The 22,252-nt window shown below is 38.0% G+C and overlaps 3 protein-coding genes and 1 pseudogene across 6 annotated transcripts; all 4 read right to left on the reverse strand.

The window, feature by feature from the left end:
* Positions 1-3,316: 3,316 nt before the first annotated feature.
* LOC108867591 (dirigent protein 18-like) lies at positions 3,317-4,324 on the reverse strand. The gene has a single exon (XM_018648679.2). The coding sequence runs from the start codon at positions 4,143-4,145 to the stop codon at positions 3,408-3,410; it is 738 nt and encodes a 245-aa protein (XP_018504195.2). The 5' UTR covers positions 4,146-4,324; the 3' UTR covers positions 3,317-3,407.
* A 2,318-nt stretch (positions 4,325-6,642) lies between these two features.
* On the reverse strand, positions 6,643-7,401 carry LOC103952221 (dirigent protein 16-like). Its single transcript, XM_009363775.2, has one exon. It carries the CDS (start codon positions 7,399-7,401, stop codon positions 6,643-6,645), a length of 759 nt encoding a protein of 252 aa, XP_009362050.2.
* Positions 7,402-9,794: 2,393 nt separating this feature from the next.
* Positions 9,795-10,596, reverse strand: LOC103952233 (annotated as a pseudogene).
* A 6,265-nt stretch (positions 10,597-16,861) lies between these two features.
* LOC103952252 (probable serine incorporator) lies at positions 16,862-21,756 on the reverse strand. Of its 4 annotated transcripts, none has more exons than XM_048567884.1 (13): positions 21,568-21,751; positions 20,622-20,836; positions 20,216-20,292; positions 19,817-19,976; positions 19,410-19,434; positions 19,020-19,109; positions 18,457-18,628; positions 18,259-18,332; positions 17,965-18,034; positions 17,688-17,759; positions 17,354-17,487; positions 17,181-17,254; positions 16,862-17,066 (listed from the first exon to the last, which is right to left on the reverse strand). In XM_048567884.1, the coding sequence occupies exons 2-13, from the start codon at positions 20,833-20,835 to the stop codon at positions 16,975-16,977; spliced, it is 1,254 nt and encodes a 417-aa protein (XP_048423841.1). In that variant the 5' UTR covers position 20,836; positions 21,568-21,751; the 3' UTR covers positions 16,862-16,974. The 4 variants fall into 4 exon arrangements, with proteins under 4 accessions (XP_048423841.1, XP_048423842.1, XP_018504198.2 ...); XM_048567885.1 differs by lacking the exon at positions 21,568-21,751 and adding an exon at positions 21,305-21,439; XM_018648682.2 differs by lacking the exon at positions 21,568-21,751 and having other exon boundaries at positions 20,622-21,011.
* Between the last annotated feature and the right edge of the window lie 496 nt (positions 21,757-22,252).

Consider the following 22,252-nt stretch of genomic DNA (forward strand, 5'->3'; position numbering starts at 1 on the left):
TTTTCTCATTTTCGGCTTCAAAGAAAATCTCTTGTTTTGGAATTTGGCTCACAACAACGTTTCTAATTATATTTGGCAAAACCTGTGTTGAAATTTTGAGTTTTTTGGCTTGAAAGTAAAAGAAATATTGGAGGAAATCAATTATTTTACCTATCTTAATTCTAATATTTTATCCACCATCTTTCGCTACTTAGGCTAATGCCGTGAATCCAATGACTTTGATATCGAATGAATATGACTTCATGGAAGTATGTTGAAAACAAATAAAAATATCCAGTGATTTTTCGTTTTTCGGTTATATTAGGTAAACCAAATAATTGACCTATCCTAATCCTAACCTTTTTCCCCACCGTCCTTCACTACTTCGACTTAACCCCAACACAACAATGTAACATTCTAAGCACTCATGGAATGACCTGGAGTGTAATTTGAACCATAAAACCTATCAAAAATACGAGGAGTAGTCCAATTATATGAATTGATCATCTTTGCCGATGACCATAATCTCCAATCTTTTGTGCCATGATTTTTCTCGTTCGTTTGAATTGCTTTTTGTACTAGTAAGCTCTAACAATGAATAATCTCTCGTTTTCGGTTTGGTTTCAAAGAAAATCTCGTTTCGAAATCTAGCTCACAACAACGTTTCTGACTATATTTGGCAAAACCTGTGTGCTGAAATTTTGGATTTTTTTTTGCTTGAAAAAAAAAAATAAATATAGAGTTATTTTTTTCTCTGTTACATTCGGGAAAATCAATTATTTGGCCTATTTTAATTCTAAAATATTACCCACCATCTTTCACTACTTGGGCTAATGACTTTGATATCGAACGAATATGACGTTATGGATGTATCTTGAAAACAAATAAAAATATTCAATGTACTCCTCTGTTTTTCGGTTACATTAGAGTAAACGAACAATTGACCTATCCCAATCCTAAACTATTACCCACCGTTCTTCACCACTTGGGCTAAACCCCGAAACAACAATGTAATATTCTAAGCACTCACGGAATGACAGGGAGTGTAGTGTGAACCATATAACCCATTAAGAATACGAGTAGTCCAATTCTTTATAAGCGCATGTGTTCATCACGTTTTACCAAACAAAACACAAATCAAGTTGGACAACTACGTCGAGCTCCAGCTAATTCCAATGCTAAGCCTAAGCCACTGAAGGAAGGAAACAAGTTTTATCCATGCTCGATAAAAAGCAATCACTCTCCACCAAGGCACAAATATTCTTATCCTTACACACAACACAACACAACACAACACTAGGAACAGCACTGCTTGTTTCGAATTTTGCTAGATATGGGTTTTACTCACTTTGGATAGGAATGTCAGCCAACGTGTTAAGTGAGCTTTCGCCTTTCGGCGAGTTAAAAGCGATGAAAGTTGTCTGTCATTTTCTGGCAAAAACTTTCCTGTGCTATGTGTTTCTTAATGCCTCTACCTCTGGCTGTTGGGGACTCCTTAAATCTGGTTCCTCGTACATTTGGTTCCCACCTAAGTTCAACAATCTCTCCTCTTTGAAATCTCAGTGCCTGCTTTCGCTTCCAAGGCTCTCTTCCCATTGATTCTATCAAGGGTTCTCTTGATTTTCTCAATTGTCCCTTTTGGTTGCCTTGGATTTGCTTCATTTGTCTTTCTATTTTCTTCCGTAGGTACTTATGATGGTTCATGTCCAATGCGGTCTTGTAATTTTAATCATTTATTTGTTTAGATTCATTTTTTCATTCATTTAATCCTTGAAAGGCATGGTGGAAGGTTCGGGTTTTTTTTTTCTTTCTGAAAGGGCACAGAACTTTGATTCGAAAAGCCTCCCCGTTCCCTTGACAAATTCCCAGTACAACTGATAGACTACTATAGATACAATAGAAGTGAAAGCACTTCAGCAGCCACAGAAAGTTGAAAACTAAGGTGAGGGGCGTTTTCGTTGGAGCATTTCTCGTTAGTTTGCACTCTCTGAGTGAGTGTCTCCATGGGGTTTTAGTATCTCTTCCTTCCGGTTATTGAAGATGGAGGATCAGTCATTACGAGTGTATTCTGGTCCCCTCAGCTGGGCTCGTTGAAACACGGTTGTACGTGTCTTCCAAATCCACACTATATAATAGAAATCCGAAACATACGTCTCTGAGTTAACCAATGATTCTTGTCACATTCATCAAACCATTGTCTTGCATACCTGCAAGTTTAGTTGCATAACTTGCATTCTGCGAAGAGCATATGGTTGGACCAACAAAGAGTGTCCAAGACGATGGTTTGATGAAGGCCACATTAGCCATTAGGCTGCTATGAAGAAGCATTTCAACTGTACACGGTAGCAATTATGTGTTACGTACATATGGTATGTCCGCTAAGGTCTCGGTCACTTGGTGGCTATTGTCCGACAATTGTCATAGGACTTGGGCAGGTACTGGGGGCTTTCAACCTAAAATTCAATACCTATGGCTAACAGATGACCACATCCTGAAAGAAAATTGAAATCAACCATGTTTCCCTTGTTCTTTCTTCTCTCTTTTTTGCGTATAATTTTCTTGCCGCTTCTAACCTACTATTTCAGTATGTGCTGTTGCAGAACAATTCTAAATAAAATATTCCATATTCCATCTGTTTCCTCAAACAAAGGAATAGCACTGCATATTTCCCCTTCATAGGAGTTTCTTGGATTGCTAGAAAATGGAGCAATTCGTTCAAGCTCGATTTGTAAGAAGGCACGGTTTACTGTAAATCCAATTATCGAAAAAACCTCGACTTTCTGGTAATCTTTAGTTTGTTCACTTTTGTATACTTACCAATGTTTTAAAAGGCTCGCCTAGGCGTCCTCTGAGGCTGGGCGTGAAGGTTGCCATCTCTGTTTTGAGGGAGTGGGCGGAAAGTGCCGCTGAAGCCGCCTAGGCGCACCTCAGGGGAATTTTTTTTTTTTGTTTTTTTTTTTTTTTTTATATATACTCCCATACCCAAATTTTGGGTAGGGTTTTAACTACCTTATACCTCTTGCTCAGAGTGATTATTGATTAATAATCTTCTTCTTTTTTAATATAATATATGTGTACGCTCAGTGTATATATTAAAAAATTTAGGTCCCGTGAGGCTTCGCTTCACGCTTAGGCTGGGCTATCCCTCGTACGCCTAGTCCACACCTGACGCTTTTAATACATTGATACTTACACGGCCTTTGTCATTGTTCTTGTTCCACTGATGAGCTTGGACTTAAAGATCCAAAACACAACTGCAATAGTTTTCGATAATTCGAAGAAACTAACTAATTTGTGCTTGTATATATGAATAAGAAAACTAGAATTGAAATACAAATTCAAATTCAAATTTGAAAAACTTCAGCATTAACCTGCGGTAAAATCAAATCAAATCAAACTTTGAAGTAAATCTCCACAACATAGAATTCTCAATAACTTAGATGGACGATGATCCTGAGCAAAGTCTCAGCCCCATCAATGACGTGTTGGCCAGGAGGTATGAGGGACCTGACCTCAGCAAACCCACTTGCACTCCTGAACTTGCCAGTCCCTCCAGTCACAGACAAGTGTGACATGGACATCCCAATTTTGAATATCCCATAAAAGTTCAAGGTGTCCCCATACTCACCTCCTTCAATCATGGCTGTGAACGCCATCATCTGCGTCGACCCGTCAGCTGAGCTGGCCACGTAGACGCCCTGGGCCTTTCCAATTGTCTGCGAGCCCAGCTCAGGTGATGTCGTCAAAATATCATCGATGACAGTGATGGTTCCAAATCCCAGGCTCAAACCATCTGCACTCAATGGAGTCTGAGGAACCTGACCACTTTGTTTTCCAGAGAATGTTGTACCAGCTAAACCGGTGTCAAGTGGAATCCCATTAACGTCGTTGACGGTTGGAATGGCTCCATTAGCATTGGGAATGGCTACCCCGCCTTGTGGCGGCAGGAAGCCTATGGGCTTGGCAAAAGGCACTTGGCCACCGTAGATGTTGCCAAGTAGACCGGTGATGGGCCTAGCTGTGGGGCTGCTGCCTCCCAAGATGTCATGCATGTACATCTCAAGGATTGGCTCATGGCCACTGGCTTGGACTGGGTCAACCGCTGCCTTAACCACTGAGGCAATTAGCAATGTGACCAAAATCGAAAGAAGTGACTGGTTGAACATGTTGAAGAGTTGGAAGTGATTTTTTCTTGTATTTTGATGGGGTTTGGAGGATTTTGAAGGAGAAGGGAAAGCGCTTTTGTGAGTGTTAAGAGTCTGGGAAATGGCTTCTGCTTTTATATAGAATGGAGAAATGGGATTAGTGAGATGGAGTCGTTTAAATGTGCATCTTGTTGTAGGACTTTTAGACAGAAATTAGGTCTTTAATTTAAGCTAAAAAGTATACGCAAATTATGCAATTAGTGGTTGATAGGATAGCAGTGGGAGATGTGTCCACTGTGCATTGGGTACAACCAAACCAACTGTCATAGACTATTGAAATAAAATTTGACTTCTTATAACAAATTTCTTTTGACTTGGATATGTTATATTAATTTTATGGCCATTTGACGTACCCTTTTAAGGCACCATAAAAAATCTATGTGCATGTTGCTCGTACAAAAAAAAAACTTCTCCTTTTAAGGCACCAAAGGATGGATTTTGGAACAATAATATTAATGGTTATATTGTGTTGATAATATTGGGTAACATGATGAAACATTTTGATAATGAAATGTTAGCTATGCTAATGTCATAAAAAACTTATCGAGGATGACATGAAGAGTCGGGCTCTTGATAGGGCTATTATCTTTTATTTGTTTGTTGTTCTTTTAGACTCGACCGTCCTTTGTACCAGTAAATAACAAAAATATTTATCGACACCATATGAACAGTATATCCTTGAATAAATGGATGGCATGCCCATAGAAAAATTGCAAATACGTGATATGCAATTGTTTTCATGTTAGTACAAATTTGGCATAACTGATTAATTGTATAATCTTATAAGAAATGTATAATTTTGTAACTTGCTTTTCACAATATGCCAAACACATTATACAACAAAGATGAATAATGAATTTCCACTTTCTTCTCGGCAGACATTAATCCTTCCCCAGCTCCATATACTCATACCGGGTGCCATCCGCATTCAGGACAACCGTCTCCAACCTATCACTTCTCTATTTATAAAGAGCTCAGTTGGGTTGTTGCGATTACAGATTAGATGTCTAATTGCTCAGGCGGTAATGATAGTATCACGTACCTGAGCCTATTTTTTGGTTGAATCTATTTATAATGGCTATTGATGCAAATAAATACTAATTCATAAAGGACTTCCGTTATACAACAGCAGTTTCAAGGAGTACAATTTTTTTCTATCGGAATTGACAGCCGTTATAGCATTGCTGGAGTGTTATTGGCTCTCGGGTTTTCCCGAAAAATAAAGGAAACTAATGGCTTATTCGTCTCTGTATATTCGGTGACTTGTTTGAAGAATAATTGATACAGAAAAAACAATGGCCATGTAACAAATGGAGATTACATAATCAATCAATCATGGCACATCTGAGTTATCAATCTCCTGCACAGCCTCTTCACGATCCATCACTTACGACTGCCTCACCGCCGGCGAAATCAACGTCCATACTGCATAAAATTTAAAAGAAAAACCAAGAAAGATAATGGCATGCACAAAAATAAACCGATTTACGTGTACAGAAGCAATCTAACTAAGAAATCATACATGCGGAGTTACTTACAGAATACTGAAGCTGCATTCTTTGATGATTTTTACTCATGTACTAGTCCATCCGACATCAATGCTCCACCTGAATGTTTTTCCAGAGTGTTAATTAAATATATCGAAATCATACAAAACGGAGATTTCCCAAATAAAATCATCTGTGAATGATAGATGATTCCTTACTTCTTAGCTGAGTAATTGAGGTTCCATCTGCTGAACAACATTGCAAAATACATGCACCCCAAGGAAAATGTTAGGTGGAAAAAGCCATACTTGTAAGGGATGTCGTCATCCCCTCAAACTTGATCTTTGCAAAACTAGATAGCATGAGAAGTCGGTTTAGTTTTCTGCTAAATAACAGGATTGAAAATCTTGGTCACTTTTAAGTTTTAGCAGCCAGTAAGAAACAATGTTGAATATTTTAAATTTTGCTCTCTTTAATACTTTCTCTGCCATTTTCTTCGCAACCACACAAGGTTAGTATACTTTATGCTTGCAACACACGGAGAGAAAGTATTAACCCGACATGATTCTGAATCTATTCCAGTTGAAAAAGTCACCATGACAACAGAACATATCACAATCAGGAAGCCCTGCACGAAGGACAGCGTAACACAACATATTACTGCTGTTGAGATTGATACTGAGTAAATTTGGTTCCTGACATTGTTAAACTCATCGGTAGAATACTAGAATATCCAAGCCCGACTTAATGATCTACAAAGTGTTGACGACCTTCTCTGTTTGAGTTTGTTCCTTGCCTTCAGCGGATCACTTGAAATAGATTCCTTTCATTAGGCATTGCTGCATTGCCATACTTGAGAACAACAGTTAAAGAGAAGATTACAATTTAGAGATACTCCACATACAACTGTAGCTAATACAATCACAGACACTATATATCACATTCAAATCCGCACAACGGACCAGACATCCTCAGTACTTCAAGTGAACGGTAATCCTTAGCAATGTTTCTGCACCATCTGTTGCTCGTTGACCTGGAGGAATCAGTGGTTTCAACTCTGCAATTCCATTGGCATTCTTGAACTTGCCCGTTCCGCCAGTCACTGACAGTTGTGACTTGCTACTCCCAATCTTGTACACTCCGAAGAAGTTGAGGTTATCATTGTACTCCCCTCCTTCCATCATAGCCGTAAATGCCATCAGCTGACTTGATCCATCCGCAGAGCTTGCCACATAGACTCCTTGAGCTTTCCCAATTGTCTGTGAACCCAATTCGGGACTAGAGGTCAGTATGTCATCAATAACGGTGACTGTCCCAAAGCCTAGTCCCAACCCGTCTGGTGCCAGTTGGGTAGCTGTATTGCCATTCTTTTCACCATTAGGATTTCCAGCGAAGGATGTACCAGATAAGCCGGTTCCTAGTGGGAGACCATTGCCTCCATTCACAGTTGGAATGGCACCGTTGGCATTAGGAATAGCCACAGCACCATCTGGAGGAAGGAACCCTATCGGCTTTGCAAAGGGCACTTCACTGCTGTATATATTGCCTAGCAAGCCAGTGATTGGCCTAGCCGTAGGGCTACTCCCTCCAAGGATGTCATGCATGTATATTTCCAGAACTGGTTCGCTGCCCACAGCTGCAGGTTCAACTGCAGCCACAACTAGTATTGCTATCTGCATATTTGCAATCAGCAGTACAGTGAAAATAGACGAAAATGTCTGCTTGAACATTCTGAAACTTTGGTGTCTGCTGTATTTAGAATCGAATGCTGAAGTTTTCGTGCAGGAGTACGATGGTTGGCAGCAAGTGTTGGTCTTGATACAGAGGAGGATGTCACCATGAAGTGGTTAAGACTGCTCCAAACTCGGGAGGTGAAGCTGTTGGATTATTTTATTTGTACGAATAATTTGAATTTTTCTTAAAGGTGAATTAGTTGTGGTCACCGACCACAAAGAGAAGTGGGTTTGTTGTATCATTGGTTCCTCATAACATTTATCTGTACTCAAATGAACTGATCATCATTGCAGATGACAGTAATCTCCAATCTTTTGTGCCATGAATTTTCTCGTCCGTTAGAACTGCTTTTTAGACTTGTAAGCTGTAACAATGGATATTTTTCTCGTTTTGGTTTCAAAGAAAATCTATTGTTTCGAACTCTGGCTCACAACAACCTTTTTGGCTATATTTGGCAAAACTTGTGTGCTGAAATTTTGGGGTTTTTTTACTCACCATCTTTCGCTATTTGGGCTAACCCAATGACTTAGATATCGAATGAATATGACGTCATAGATGTATCTTGAAAACAAATAAAATTATTCAGTGATTTTTTTTTTTCCGGTTACATTAGAGTAAGCAAGCAATTGACCTATCCTATTCCTAACCTAGTACCCACCGTCCTTCGCCACTTGGCCTAAACCCCAACACAACAATGTAATATTCTAAGCACACACGGAATGACAGGAAGTGTAGTTTGAACCGTAAAACCATTAAGAATATGAGGAATAGTCCAGTTCTTTATAAGCACGTGCATTAATCATGCTTTCCAAACAAAACACAATCAAGTTGGAGAACTACGTCCAGCGCCAGTTAATTCCAATGCTAAGACTAAGCCAATGTAGTGTTGGACAATATCAACAATTAATGACAAATATATGTATAAGTATGTAGAAATAAAATTGAATATGCTTATAAACAAATAAATGGCAACTAAGTATATTGACAAAGTATAAATAAATGAACTAATATTAAATAGATATAGTAATGATCGAGGCTTGTGTACGTAATATCTTTGAAACAAAATTTTGTCCCTACTTTGTGCTTGTAGTTTGATTGACATAAGTTTCACCAGGATTCAACGATCTAAGTCAAGATCCCAGCACCAAAAAACTTGACTTCTGGCAAATGTCATTCTGGTTCTCTCAGACAGATAGAATTTGGTATAATTCGTAGGAAGAATGATTTATGTGTGTTTGATTGATATGCAAATGTATGTATATATAGTAAAAATATACCTGTTTGCAACATGTATGAATTTGGGAGGCGACTGTTCAATAAAAGGAGTGCATGGCTTCGTCCTCATACCTTTTTAGACACTATCAGACTTCATCCAAAAGGATGAGTATGTTGAAAATAAAAAAGGTTAGACTAAATCCAAAATTAGTTTAATAAATTAATTATTGAATTTAATATTTAATTAAAGTCTGAGGCCCATCTTATCACACCCGAACAAAGTCCAAGGTCCAAGCCTAATTTTATTTTCCATGGTCATCTTTCAAATAGGTTTGTAAAATGAACTTGACGTTATAGGTACGAAACAAGTCTCATATATGCTCAGTAAAAAGCATTCACTCTCCACCAAGGCACATATATTCTTATCCTTGTACAGAACACAACACTAGGAATAGCACTGCTTGCTTCGAATTTTGCTAGATATATGGGTTTTACTCACTTTGGATTGGATTGTCAGCCAACGTGTTAAGTCAGATTTCGCCTTTCCGTGAGTTAAAAGCGATGAAAGTTGTTTGTCATTCTCAGGCAAAAACTTTCAAGTGCTATATGTTTCTTAATACCTCTGGCTATTGGGGGCTCCTTAAATCTTGCTCCTCGTACATTTGGCCCCTACCTAAGTTCAACAACCTCTCTTCTCTTTGAAATCTCAGTGCCTGCTTTTGCTTCCAAGGCTCTCTTCCCATCGATCCTATCAGGGTTCTCTTCATTTTCTCAATTGTCCCGTTTGGTTCGTGCACTTGGATTCGTTTCAATTGTCTTTCTATTTTCTTTATAGGAGTTTCTTGGATTGCAAGAAAATGGAGCAATTCGTTCAAGCTCGATTTGTAAGAAGGCACAGTTTGATGTAAATCCAATATCAAGAAAACCTCGACTTTCCAATAATTTTTAGTTTGTTCATTTCTGTATACACTTATATAACACGGCCTTTGTCATAGTTCTTTTTCCACAGATGAGCTTGGACTTAAAGATCCAAAACACAGAAACACAGCTGCAATAGTTTTCGATAATTAGAAGAAACTGACCAAATGAAAGACAGGAATTTTGTACTTGTATATATGAATAACAAAACTAAAATTGAAATACAAATTCAATTTTGAAAAACTTGAGCATTAACCAACAGTAAAATCAAATAAAATAAAATCAAACTTTGTAGTTAAAATCTCCACACCATCAAATTCTCAGTAACTCAGATGAACGATGATCCTGAGCAAAGTCTTAGCCACATCAGTGACATGTTGGCCACGAGGTATGAGGAACCTGACTTCAGCAAACCCACTTGCACTCTTGAACTTCCCAGTCCCTCTAGTCACAAACAAATGTGACATGGGGCTCCCAATTTTGAATATCCCATAGAAGTTCAAGGTGTCCCCATACTCACCTCCTTCAATCATGGCTGTGAACGCCATCATCTACGTCGACCCATCAGCCGAGCTGGCCACGTAGACGCCCTGGGCCTTTCCGATCGTTTGCGAGCCCAGCTCAGGTGATGTCGTCAGAATATCATCGATGACAGTGATGGTTCCAAATCCCAGGCTCAAACCGTCTGGACTTAATGGAGTATGAGGAACCAGATCACTTTGTTTTCCAGAGAATGTTGTACCAGCTAAGCAGGTGCCAAGTGGAATCCCATTAACGCCGTTGACGGTTGGACTGGCTCCATTAGCATTGGGAATGGCTACCCCGCCTTGTGGCGGCAGGAAGCCTATGGGCCTGGCAAAGGGCACTTAGCCGCCGTAAATGTTGCCAAGTAGACCAGTGATGGGCCTAGCTGTGGGGTTGATGCCTCCCAAGATGTCATGCATGTACATCCCAAGGATTGGCTCATGGCCACTGACTTGGACTGGGTCAACCGCTGCCTTGACCACTGAGGCAATTAGCAATGTGACCAAAATGTAAAAAAGAGACTGGTTAAACATGTTGAAGAGTTGACGTGTTTTTTTCTTGCAGTTTGATGGGGTTTTGAGGATTTTGAAGGAGAAGGGAAAGTGCTTTTGTGATTGTTTAGTTTGGGAAATGGCTTCTGCTTTTATATAGAATGAAGAAACAGGATTTGTGAGATGGAGTTGTTTAAACTAGGGGTGGGCACAGACCAGGCAGGGCCCAAAATTGGAGAGACCAGACCGGACCTGCTTGAAAATACAACGGGGTGGGGCGGGGTGGATCCTCACGGGTACATTTCCAATTCCTTCCCTATCAAATTTCCCAGTATAACCATTCACCAAAAATCTCAAAATTCAATCGTAGTTTACACACCCAGCTGATCTCCTCAGGAAAAACCTTCAAAGCAACAAACTTTAATTTAAAAAAAAAAAATGAATTTTAGACAATCCAGAATCCCAGATGACTAATTTCCAAAGATTGCATTACAATATAACCCAATTGATCAAAATCCAAAATTTAACAATTTACCACAGCTTTAGCTCCAAGCAATGATTGCATGCATCAGGAAAAAAAAATAACAAATTCCTTCTCTAGATCCCTTTTTTTAATTACTTAGAATCCCCCACAAACAGCTTGAAATCAAGAAACAAACCAGAGAGATAGCACCAATGAAAGACGCCAATCTCCTTCTTCGTGATGCTGTCAAGGGAGGCGGTCTTGTCCTCATCCTTCTTGATCATCTTTGTTGTGCGACCGTCAGCAAAGCTCAACTTCCATGCAAATCTAAGTCAGACAGAGGAGATGACTGATTCATCGTTTCAAGTTGTTTGACTTCGTTGTTCGTCCCCTCAAGTTCGACAGAGAGAAAGACTGAGAGACTGAGAATCGAGAGGGATAAGGGTTCGATAGAGAGAGAGAGAGAGAGAGAGACTGAGAACGGAGAGAAAGATCGAGAGGGAGGACTATAGGGGAGAGAGATCGAGAGGGATGACTGAGGAGAGTCTGGCAGAGTCTTCGAGAAAGTGACAGGGTCAGATTTAAGTGTGAGATTTGAGAATGTGTGTGAGATTAGAGTGGCACGACACTGGGTTACTCCTATTTATTGGATACAGTTCGGGCTGGCGGCCCGTGTTTTCAAAATATTGGGTTCACCCCGACCCATTGTTTACTTGGACTCGACCCGCCCCATTTTGTATATAAAACAATATAGACCCGCCCCGTACTTGCTTCAAACCACTATTACCCGCCTCTACCCGCAGGCCCTAGGCCCATTTGCCCACCCCTAGTTTAAACGTGCATCATTTTGTTTTAGGACTTCTTGACAGCAATTATTTAAGAGTAACTCCACCAGGACACTTAGCTTGATGGACCGACGACTTCACCAACCCAATAATCAGAGCTGCAAACTCCAGCCCAGAGGGCGATTGGGCACGCCGGGGGGGGGAGGGGCTGAGTGAGAGGGCCAACTCTAATTGGTGGCCTGAGAGCCCGAGGGCCAAGTGATGCAATGCTGACGTCAGGGTGGCGTCAGCCACTGTTTTATTATTTTTGCGTCAGGCGCATGCACAACACACGCACGTAGGGGCGCACCCTGACAACATTCCAGAAGCCTGGGGCCCGCGGTGCAAATGGTAGAATGTTACCATTGGTGGCCATATGGCTTTTTCTCGTCCGGTGGATTTCAACGGTTACTTGTTCTAGATCGTTGGATTTCCAACAGTAATTTTTTTTTTAAAACCTTCCTAAATATTAGCCATTGGATTTGAAATCAATGGTCTACGTTATTCACCTTTATAAATTTAAAAAAAAAAAAAAGAATTAACATTAAAAAAATCTGAAAAGGTACCGTTATGCTATGTGGCACATTCTGGAGGGTTGGATTTTGATTTTTTTTTAATCCAACGGCAAAAATTAATTAAGGTAATAAAAAAATGTTAAAATTAATTAAAAAATCCGAAAAAAACATTAAAAATTAAAAAAAAAAATGATTTTACTTTTCTATAAATACCTTCTCATTATCTTCTACCTTACATCACAATTTCATATTTTCTCAAATATTTTAAACCACTTCCCAATCTTTCTCTCAAAGTTTCAATCCAAATTTCATATTTTCTCAAAGTTTCAACCACAATTTCATATTTTCTCAAACACTTTCAACCATATTCCAATCTTTCTCTCAAAGTTTCAATCCATTTGGCTTCCAACAAAATGACTAATGATGCAGGTACGAAGACGCTTATTGAAGATGATATATTGTGTTCTAACTGGGTTGAAATTACTCATGATCCGATTACGGGTAATGAGATGTAGTTGCGAGAGATGTGGTGTCCTATTAATACCAATTATCTTGAGAAAATTGGTGGGAAAAGAACCAAAGAATCGATGTCCAGTCGTTAGAGAATACTCAGCCAATCGTTTAGTCTTTGGAGAGACGCCTTGGCACAAACTAGTTCTAATCTTCGAAATGAGGAAAATTTAGTGGATCAGGTAACAATATATTATTTATTTGTTTATACTATACCAAAATTTAGATTAGCTACTTTGATTATAATTATTTCTTCTCCCTTTGTGTAGACACTTCAAGTACAAGCTTGGTATAATGCCAAAACCAAAAAAAAAAAGAAAAAAACAAATCATTCACCCAGTGGGAATGTTAGAATATTGTCAAAGATTGTGCTTAATTCAGAGTTGTGCTTGTTGGTCTAGAAGTTGTCATGAGCAACACCCCTCTACACTCTACGCCCGTTCATGATTCGTATGTTCATGAAACCGAAACAGAAGAAATGCCAAAAACGCCCCTTGAACAAGCGTCGAGGTCGACCCAATATCCAATTAGGCCTCTAGGTAAGAAGGCTTCAAAGAGAAAAGGGAGTACTTCCAAGAATGATTATGGAAAATATATGGAAGAACTTGCTCGCCAAGGTGAATTGACTTTGGCACGGGAAATGGTTAAATTTGAGGTTGACAAGGCTAGAGAGGAGGCAAAAGCTACAGTTGCTAAGAGATTATTTTAAGCTAATGAGAGAGAAAGAGAGCTACTTAGGCAAGAAAGGGAAGAGCTTAAAGAAGAAAGAATGGCTCAACAAGATCGTGACATTATGAAGGAGCCCGTAGAGGGGAAGTCACCGAATTCTAAATATTTTTGGAATTTGGAGAAAGCAGACGTGGTGCGAATGAGGCGTGCAAGGGAAGCGAGAGCAAGAGGAGATGGTCCTAGCATCACAAGAGGAGATGATACTAGCCCCACAAATTGGTTAGGTGATGATTTTCCATTCAAGAAAGACTAGGGAATTTGTTTTTAATCGGAGCCCATAATTTTCCAATCACTTTGGGTTGTAATTTCTTATTTATTGAATAGATTACTTTATGCTGGTTCCAATTTATTGAATTTTGTACTTTATTTAAACTAAGAGTACATTTATTTAATTTGGTAATTTATTTAAACTAAAAGTATATTTATTTAATTTGGTAATTTATTTAAACTAAGAGAATCTTTATTCAAAGGACATAAACACACCAAATAAAATTACATAAACATACCAAATAAAATTACAAACTCACCAAATAAAAATTTAAAAAAAAAACTCACTAAATGAACTTAAAAAACACACCAAATAAAATTAAATAAACACACCAAATAAAAACAAACACACTAAATGAACTTAAGTTTCTTCAGCTTGTTTTAATTTCCATTGGTGCTCTATCAAGTCAATTTGTCAGGCATTGTGCATATATGGGTCTTAAAGTGCAGTATATCATTGAATGAGCCTTTCATTGTAACGTCCATCCATTTGTAATGGCTCGTGTTGCACGGGTTTTTCAGTGGCATCATGAGCATAATATATTTATGTTCTGGAATTGTTCATCGTGTCTGGCTCATATTCATCACCAGCATCATAATCGTACTCATCTTCCACAATCATGTTGTGAAGAATGATGCACGTTATCATGATGGATCAAAGCGACTCTAAATCAAACATTCTGGTAGCACCCTTGACAATCGCCTAACGAGCTTGGAGGATACCAAAATAACGCTTCACATCCTTCCTACACCCTTCTTGATAGCTTGCAAAGTGTTTTTCCTTTGCACTTCCCAGACGTGGCACTGTTTTGACAAACGATGACCATCTTGGGTAAATGTCGTTTGCTAGGTAGTATGGCCCGTGGTACTTACGTCCGATAACCCAGTACGTGACTCTTGGTGTTTTTCCTTGCAGAACATCGTTGAACACTAGGTATTGGGTAAGGACATTGAGGTTATATTGAGCCCCTGGAACACCAAAAAAAGCTTGCCAAATCCATGTATCAAATGATGCCACCGCCTCCAAAATGATACTCTTTGCTCCTTTTCTGTCCCAATAAGCTCATTGCCATGCACTTGGATAGTTTTTCCAGGTCCAGTGCAATGCAGTCGATGCTTCCAATCATCCCAAGAAAACCTCGCATCTTGGCCTTATTCAGAAGCCTTTGCAAGTCCATCTCAGTAGGTCGCCAGAGGTACTTTGCGATGTAGATAGATTCGACTACGGAGCAAAACCTCATCAGGGACTCAAGAATGGTTGCTTTCCCTATCCTCGCTATCTCATCCACTTGGTCTACAAGTGCTCCATATGCAAGCATCCGCAAGGCAGCAGTAATTTTTTGCTCAGGAATGAGACCCCTAACACCAAAAGCATCCTTCTTTTGCACAAAGTAAGAATCATGGTTGCAAACAGCAATCATGATTTTGTTAAACAAACGTCGTTCCATTCTAAAATGACGTATAAAGTACGTATCAGGGAATGCACTGTTACGGAAAAAATAATCGTCCAAGAGATTTATACCTCGTCGTTGCCTGCTTTTATCAAGGTTTGCGGAACAGTTGGTCCTGGAGATCTGAGCCACAGCTTGGATGACTCGACGGGATTGTAAGGCTCTTTGGCTTCTTACTTCGTCATCTTTCCTTCTACGCTTCTCATCCTCTTCTTTTTCCATCACATTTTCATGCACCTGGAGATTGAACATTTCTTCCCCTTGCTTAAACAATTATTTCTCTTGCTCATTGATTTCCCACAACATCCTTGAGAAAGACATTGGAAAAATGATGAATAATGATAGAGATTTTGATTTTGGTGTGTGATTTCTTAGGATGGATGGTGGGTTATATGGAGGAAAAAGAAAGGATTAGATTGCATATAATGTCACGTGGTATGCCGTCATTCGTTAAAAATCTGATTGAAATCTATCATCAAAGATTGTAAACAAATTGTGACATGTGACGCGACGTGATTGGTTAAAAATCTTATCGGAAATCTATCCTCAATAATTCTGAAAAGATAACGACACGTGGCACGACGGCATTGGATAAATATCTTATTGAAATCTATCATAAAAAATTATCTTCTCGGATAATGACACGTGGCGCAACGAGAACGATTACAAATCTTATCCGAAATTACAAATAAAATTATTTTGTAATATTTTATAAAATAAAATATACTAATATTTTATTGCATATTGTCACGGCTATTTAGTGTAGGAGTGGAGATGCAAAAGACAGTTACAGTTCATTAAAAGCAGTTACTATTCATTGAAGGCTATTCAATAGTGACTTGCCCTAAGGGGCTTTTACAACGCTGGAGTTGCTCTAAGCTAAAAATCATATGCAAATTATGCAATTAGTGGTTGATAGAATAGCAGTGGGCGATGTGTCCACAGAGCATTGGGTACAACCAAACAAATTATCATAGAATAATGAAACAAAATTTGACTTTTATATAAAATAAAATAAATGACTTGGTTATGTTGTTTTAATTTTATAGGCATTTGACAATACTCTTTTAAGGCAACATAAATTTCTTTGTGCATGTTGTTCGTACAAAAAAAAAAACTTATCCTTTTAAGGCACCAAAGGATCGATTTTTGTAACAATATTATTGATGATGTTTATATTGATTGTAGTTATAATATGAGTAACACGACGAAACACTCCGTGATTGAAATGTTAGCTACTAATGTGATAAAAAAATTATCGAGGATGACATCAAGGTCGGGCTCTTGATAGGGCTACTATCTTTTAGTTGTTTGACGTTTTTTAGGCTCAGCCTCAGGCCTTCCTTAGTTTATTCAATCAAATGGTTATAGATAAATAACGGGGTGTCCTAAGTTAAAAAGGGTGTGAAAATCAACTCAAATACTAAGGACTTGGGTTATACAACAGTAGTTTCAAGAAATACTATTCTCTTTTTATTGGAATTGACTGCCGTTATAGCAATATTGAAGTGGGATTGACTTCGAAATTTTCTCCAAAAAAGAAAAAAAAAAGGAATATTAATGGCTTATTCGTCCCTGTGTCTTTGGTGACTTGTTTGAAGTATAACAGATGCAGAAAGAATAATGGCCATGTAACAAATGAAGATTACATAATCAATCAATCATGGCACGTCTGAGTTATCAATCTCCTGCACAGCCTCTTCACGATCCATCACTTTCGACTGCCTCACCGCCGGCGAAATCAACGTCCATACTGCATTAAAATTTAATTTAAAAACCCAGAAAGATGATGGTATGCACAAAAATAAACCGATTTACGTGTACAGAAGCAATCCAACTAAGAAATCATACATACGGAGTTACTTACAGAATACTGAAGCTGCAAACCATTCGTTGAGGATTTTTACCCATGTACTAGTCCATCCGACATCGATGCTCCACCTGAATGTTTTTTCCAGAGTGTTAGTTAAACATATCGATATCATACGAAATGGAGATCTCCCAAATAAAGTCATCTGTGAATGATAGATGATTCCTTACTTCTTAGCAGAGTTACTGAGGTTCCAACTGATGAACAACATCGCAAAATACATGCACCCCAAGGAAAATGTTAGGTGGAAAAATCCGTACTTGTAAGGGATGTCGTCGTCCTCTCGAACTTGATCTTTGTAAAACTGGATAGCACGAGAAGTAGGTTTTAGTTTTCTGCTAAATAACAGGATTGAACATCTTGGTAACTTTTAAGTTTTAGCAGTAAGAAACAATGTTGAAAATTTCAAACTTTGCTCTCTTTAATACTTTCTCTGCCATTGTCTGAGCAACCAATAAGGTTAGTATAATTTATGCTTGCAACACACAAAGAGAAAGTATTCACCTGAAATGACTGTGAATCTATGCCAGTTGAAAAAGTCGCCATGACAATAGAACATATCGCGATCAGGAAGCCCTGCTCGAGGGACAGCGTAACACAACCATATTACTGCTGTTGAGATTGATACTGAGTAAATTTGGTGTGTGTATTGTTAAACTCATCGGTGGAATACTAGAATATCCAAGCCCGATTTAATGATCTACAAAGTGAGAACTCGGAACCAGTTGAAGGAGGCAACCAAAAAACAAAAAGAAAAAAAAAAGAACTAATCAACTCTTACTAGTACAGTAGTCCAATCGTGACCTTCATTCCCTTGTTTTCGATTGTTGCATTCCTCATTTGCAGGTTCACTGAAAATCCATGTATTAAGATCAGCACAATAACTAATTTTTTAAGTTGAATGAAACATGAAATATCCTGATTTAGACGAAAGTTAAATAATTCATGGCATAAATTTACTACCGGAGAATATAACCGATACACAATAAGCACGAGGAGTTAAGAACGGTGAGAAAACATCTCATAGAAAGTTTAGCTGAATCTGAACACTTGAAACACGGATTGAAGTCCTAACCTTCTGATGGCAGACCAACATAGGAAAACAAGATATGAAGCCATAATTCCGGAAGATAAAAGACCTCTGTTAACCTGTTTTTAAGCAAACACAGAGAATCTCTTCTTAACTCGAGTAAGGATGCGATCTTTGAACAAAAGAAAAATACTAAAATGAAGATATACATCAGATAAAAGTGCTGCGAAGAGAAATGTATACCTTCGAATGTAGTGATATCACCATCATCACGACAAGTAGAATCACAGTCCATGTGATGAAAAAGATGTTGAGAGCACACGATAATTTCATCCCGTATGATGAGTACATGAATGCGATCCCACCCATAGAAGCAATGTAAAACAGTGTAGACATGAATAACCCAAGGGAGCAGCTGTAGAGTATAAGAGAAGATCTATCAAGTGAACTTATGACCAACAGAAGAAATAAAAAGATAAAGTAATAGTCATAATTCCTTAAGTTATGCTTAGATAATAGAATACTGTGTGATTCCGAATATAACTATCCTTTCCTTCCCTCGATAAACCAGAATATTGGCAATTTAACTAACATACATCAATATGTGGATACTTTGTGCTGCAGTAAAAGATGTCATGGATATTGAAGGGTATGTAACAGAAAATTGTGCAGGGACGTGAGCTTGGACTAAAGGAGCTAGAAATACACTGTGACGAAGTTCATCTGAGAAGTACAGTACCAACAATGAATTTGTATATCACACGGAATGGAAGCATCATCGAGTCCTTGTTAATAAGAAGCCATACCTGTGCTTCTTTTGCTCATCAGGCATCCAGTACTTATTCCACCATGTAATAAACTGGATCACACTTATAAGTTGAAGAACGAGAAATATCCTGTCATGAAGAATACAAACCATATGTTAGCCATAAAATTTTCTGCAATCCATGCTGCACCTTCATCTTAACAAGGGGTTGAAACAATGTCTTTCTAAGATCTAACAGGAACTATTTCTATTCTAACACTGCATAAGATTTGTTCATTAGTTTTAGATTTTGGTTTTCTACACATTTAGTTAAACGGCACCACAGATTTCTAAAACCACTCTCCGTCTCCAATATAGAATTGAAAAGTTTTAAATATGGCTTAACAGCAAGCAGTTCAAGCATGTGTAGAATCAAAATCAGAAATGTTACCCTGCACCGACACGAGCAAATTCACCTGTAAGAAAATAGGAAAAGTTTGTTAATTTTTAGAAATTATTTTTTAAGATGCATCAAGAATGGAGGATGAGATAGGTCATAGGTGTTTCATTTGAAGGAAAGTATTAGTATTTGTTGGTGACAGAACCCATATAAAGTATATTCTGTTATTCGGCACAGATTATGTTATTTTCTTTCTTAAGCATAGTATCTACTTGCATAAATCTGGCGTGATTGCAAAAAATAACCATTGAAACAGATTCTTCTCCTATATTCTAAAACCAGATGGGTCAAGTAAGTCATGTTGTTTCTCAGCTGTTGCATAAAATACCGAAGATCAAGAAAGGCGAAAAAATATATATGCCATGAAGTGTTTCTGATTGAGCCTCAAATAAATGTACCGTATAATTGAATGAAGTGTGGAGGGATGAAGAGTGGAACCACCATTGACACAAACAATATGCAAAACTTGAATCCCCACCATCCAGAATGCCATACATTGTGAGCTTCACTTAGTTTTCTTGTTTTAGATGCAGTGAGGAACATTAGAAAGAAAAATATCTGAATTCGATGTTAAGGATGCTTGATCTTTAAGGGCAGAGAATTATAGATAGGAAAATTCGTAGCCGAAAACAAAGATGAAATATACAGTAACAATTTATTGGTATAAGCTATTTCATTATCCATTATATGATAACAGATATCAATCCTGCCATCAGAATCTCATGACTCAACAATCAACATATGTAATAAGGTTCTTCTGTAACAGAAAAGCACTCATAGGCCTAGAAGAAAGATACACAGCTTCCTAAACTCACGCGAAGAACTCCCAGCGTACGGAAACAATCACTTCCGCGAATTCCACAAGATTTAAAATCTGCAATAGAAATTTAAGAAGCAAACACACAGAAAACATCACCACATATACCTTTTCTATTCCCAATTATGTGTAAACCACCTCCATTAATGTATGGCAGGATTAGAAATTTCAGTTTTTAAATGTTGGTTATGTGAGAAAGAACATGTTTTTGGGATATTGTATCAGATAAAGATCGCAATGAATATAGCTCAGAATTCATAAGGCGAGTAATCGAAATTAACATAGGACTATGAGCTTTTGATCTGCATAACGTTTTATAATGGTGGGGACCAAAATTAAGTTAGAAGTAAAACCAAATATTGTGAGAAGGGAGAACTGTTACATACAATGGAGCTGAGGCAGAACCCTTTGCCCATAGTCACGAATAAACCAAGCACAAAGATTTGTAAATAAGAAGATTACGCCATATATATAACGGGCTCGCAGTGATTTTTTCTTTGCTGCTAAATAATCAATCCTCTTTTGCTCCAATGACTCAGATACTTCTTCCCAAGGAACAACCTCTGCCACAGCTTCAACTCCTTCAGCAGATACATTCATTCTGCAGTTAAGGGCACAAAAATATCACTTCATATTCAATTGCCTTTCACATTGTTCTTGGACTAGAGATGCAGCTTACAGAGGGTAATGTAGCTGAAAATAAAACGATAAGAAACCGATCAATGTGCAACAATAGAACGAAAATGCAGGTTTTAGATAAATGCAGACTGGTTTTGGTTTGGGAAAAGTTCATCCATCAAATTGTATTTGCAGTAAATCAAAGATCAACAGATCAAACTAAAATCATCGGATATACATTGTATCACGTCTAATTTAGTCCGTTTCATGCACACGACAATCAGATGAAACTGAAGCCGAAAAACTCAAACCACTCCCAATTAAACATTTATAACAGATGAGCGCAAAATAATTCAAAATATCCAGCAAACTGAAAACAGAACTCCCATATTGATAATAATATCCGCAAACAATGACTGAAACATTGAACTGAAATCAAATAATGTGATACCTTTTCAGGTGATATCCTTATCAGGAAATCAAATTATGTACCCAAGAATGGACTGAAAAGTGGAAATGAGAAGAAAACCAAGCAATAAATAGGAGCAATTCCTTCATGGTAAACAACGGATAGCAAAGGATAATGTGAAAACATAAACAGTTAACTTGTGGAGAGCACAAAACTGTGAAAACATAAACAGCTAACTTGTAGAGAGCACAAAACTGTGAAAACATAAGCAGTTAACTTGTAGAGAGCACGAAACCGAACTTTACCATATATTTGGAGTGCAGTGGGAGGTTTTGAGTGTTAACACATCAAGAATGGAGTGTCAAGCTGACTTACAACTCCTATATAGAGAAGGTAAAAATAAGGACTAATAAGTACTATTCACATAAGTAATTTGAATATTTTTCTATTTTTATTCGAGCGATATTCTAAAGTTAAATCTAAACTAGGAGTAGGAGGGGTAACACACTGCTTTAGCAAATTGACTATTTTTTATTCGAGCTCACTTATATAGTTTGAACGAGAATGAAGATTAATAAGTATTATGCAAATGAAGTGTCAAGCTCACTTATCACTTCCAGGAAAGAAGACTACGAATTAAGTAGGTTGCCAACTATGCACACTGCAACTTTGTAACCTAGATTACGGGGAAAGGAAGTATATTGTTTTAGTCAATTTAGATATGCGACTGTCTAAGTTTGCATATAAAGAGATTCTATCATGTAAATGGTTGTATAAGCGCTTTCTATCTTCGTCATCTGATATATCATATGTTGAGAAAAGTAGACAAAAAATGTACAACCAATTAGACCCAAGATTTTTCCAAAGTAGGGTTTATCGAAATTCAAAATGGGTCACTAGAAGCAGACAGCTGTATCATATTAATTTGCTAATGCCGTAAACCCTTTGTCAATGTCCTTTTATGTGATGTCAAGATGCCTTCTCCAAACA

This window comes from the organism of the source record quoted next, unplaced genomic scaffold (assembly GCF_019419815.1).
Source record: "Pyrus x bretschneideri cultivar Hongxiangsu unplaced genomic scaffold, Pyrus_bretschneideri_v1 Contig46, whole genome shotgun sequence".
Taxonomy (NCBI): domain Eukaryota; kingdom Viridiplantae; phylum Streptophyta; class Magnoliopsida; order Rosales; family Rosaceae; genus Pyrus; species Pyrus x bretschneideri.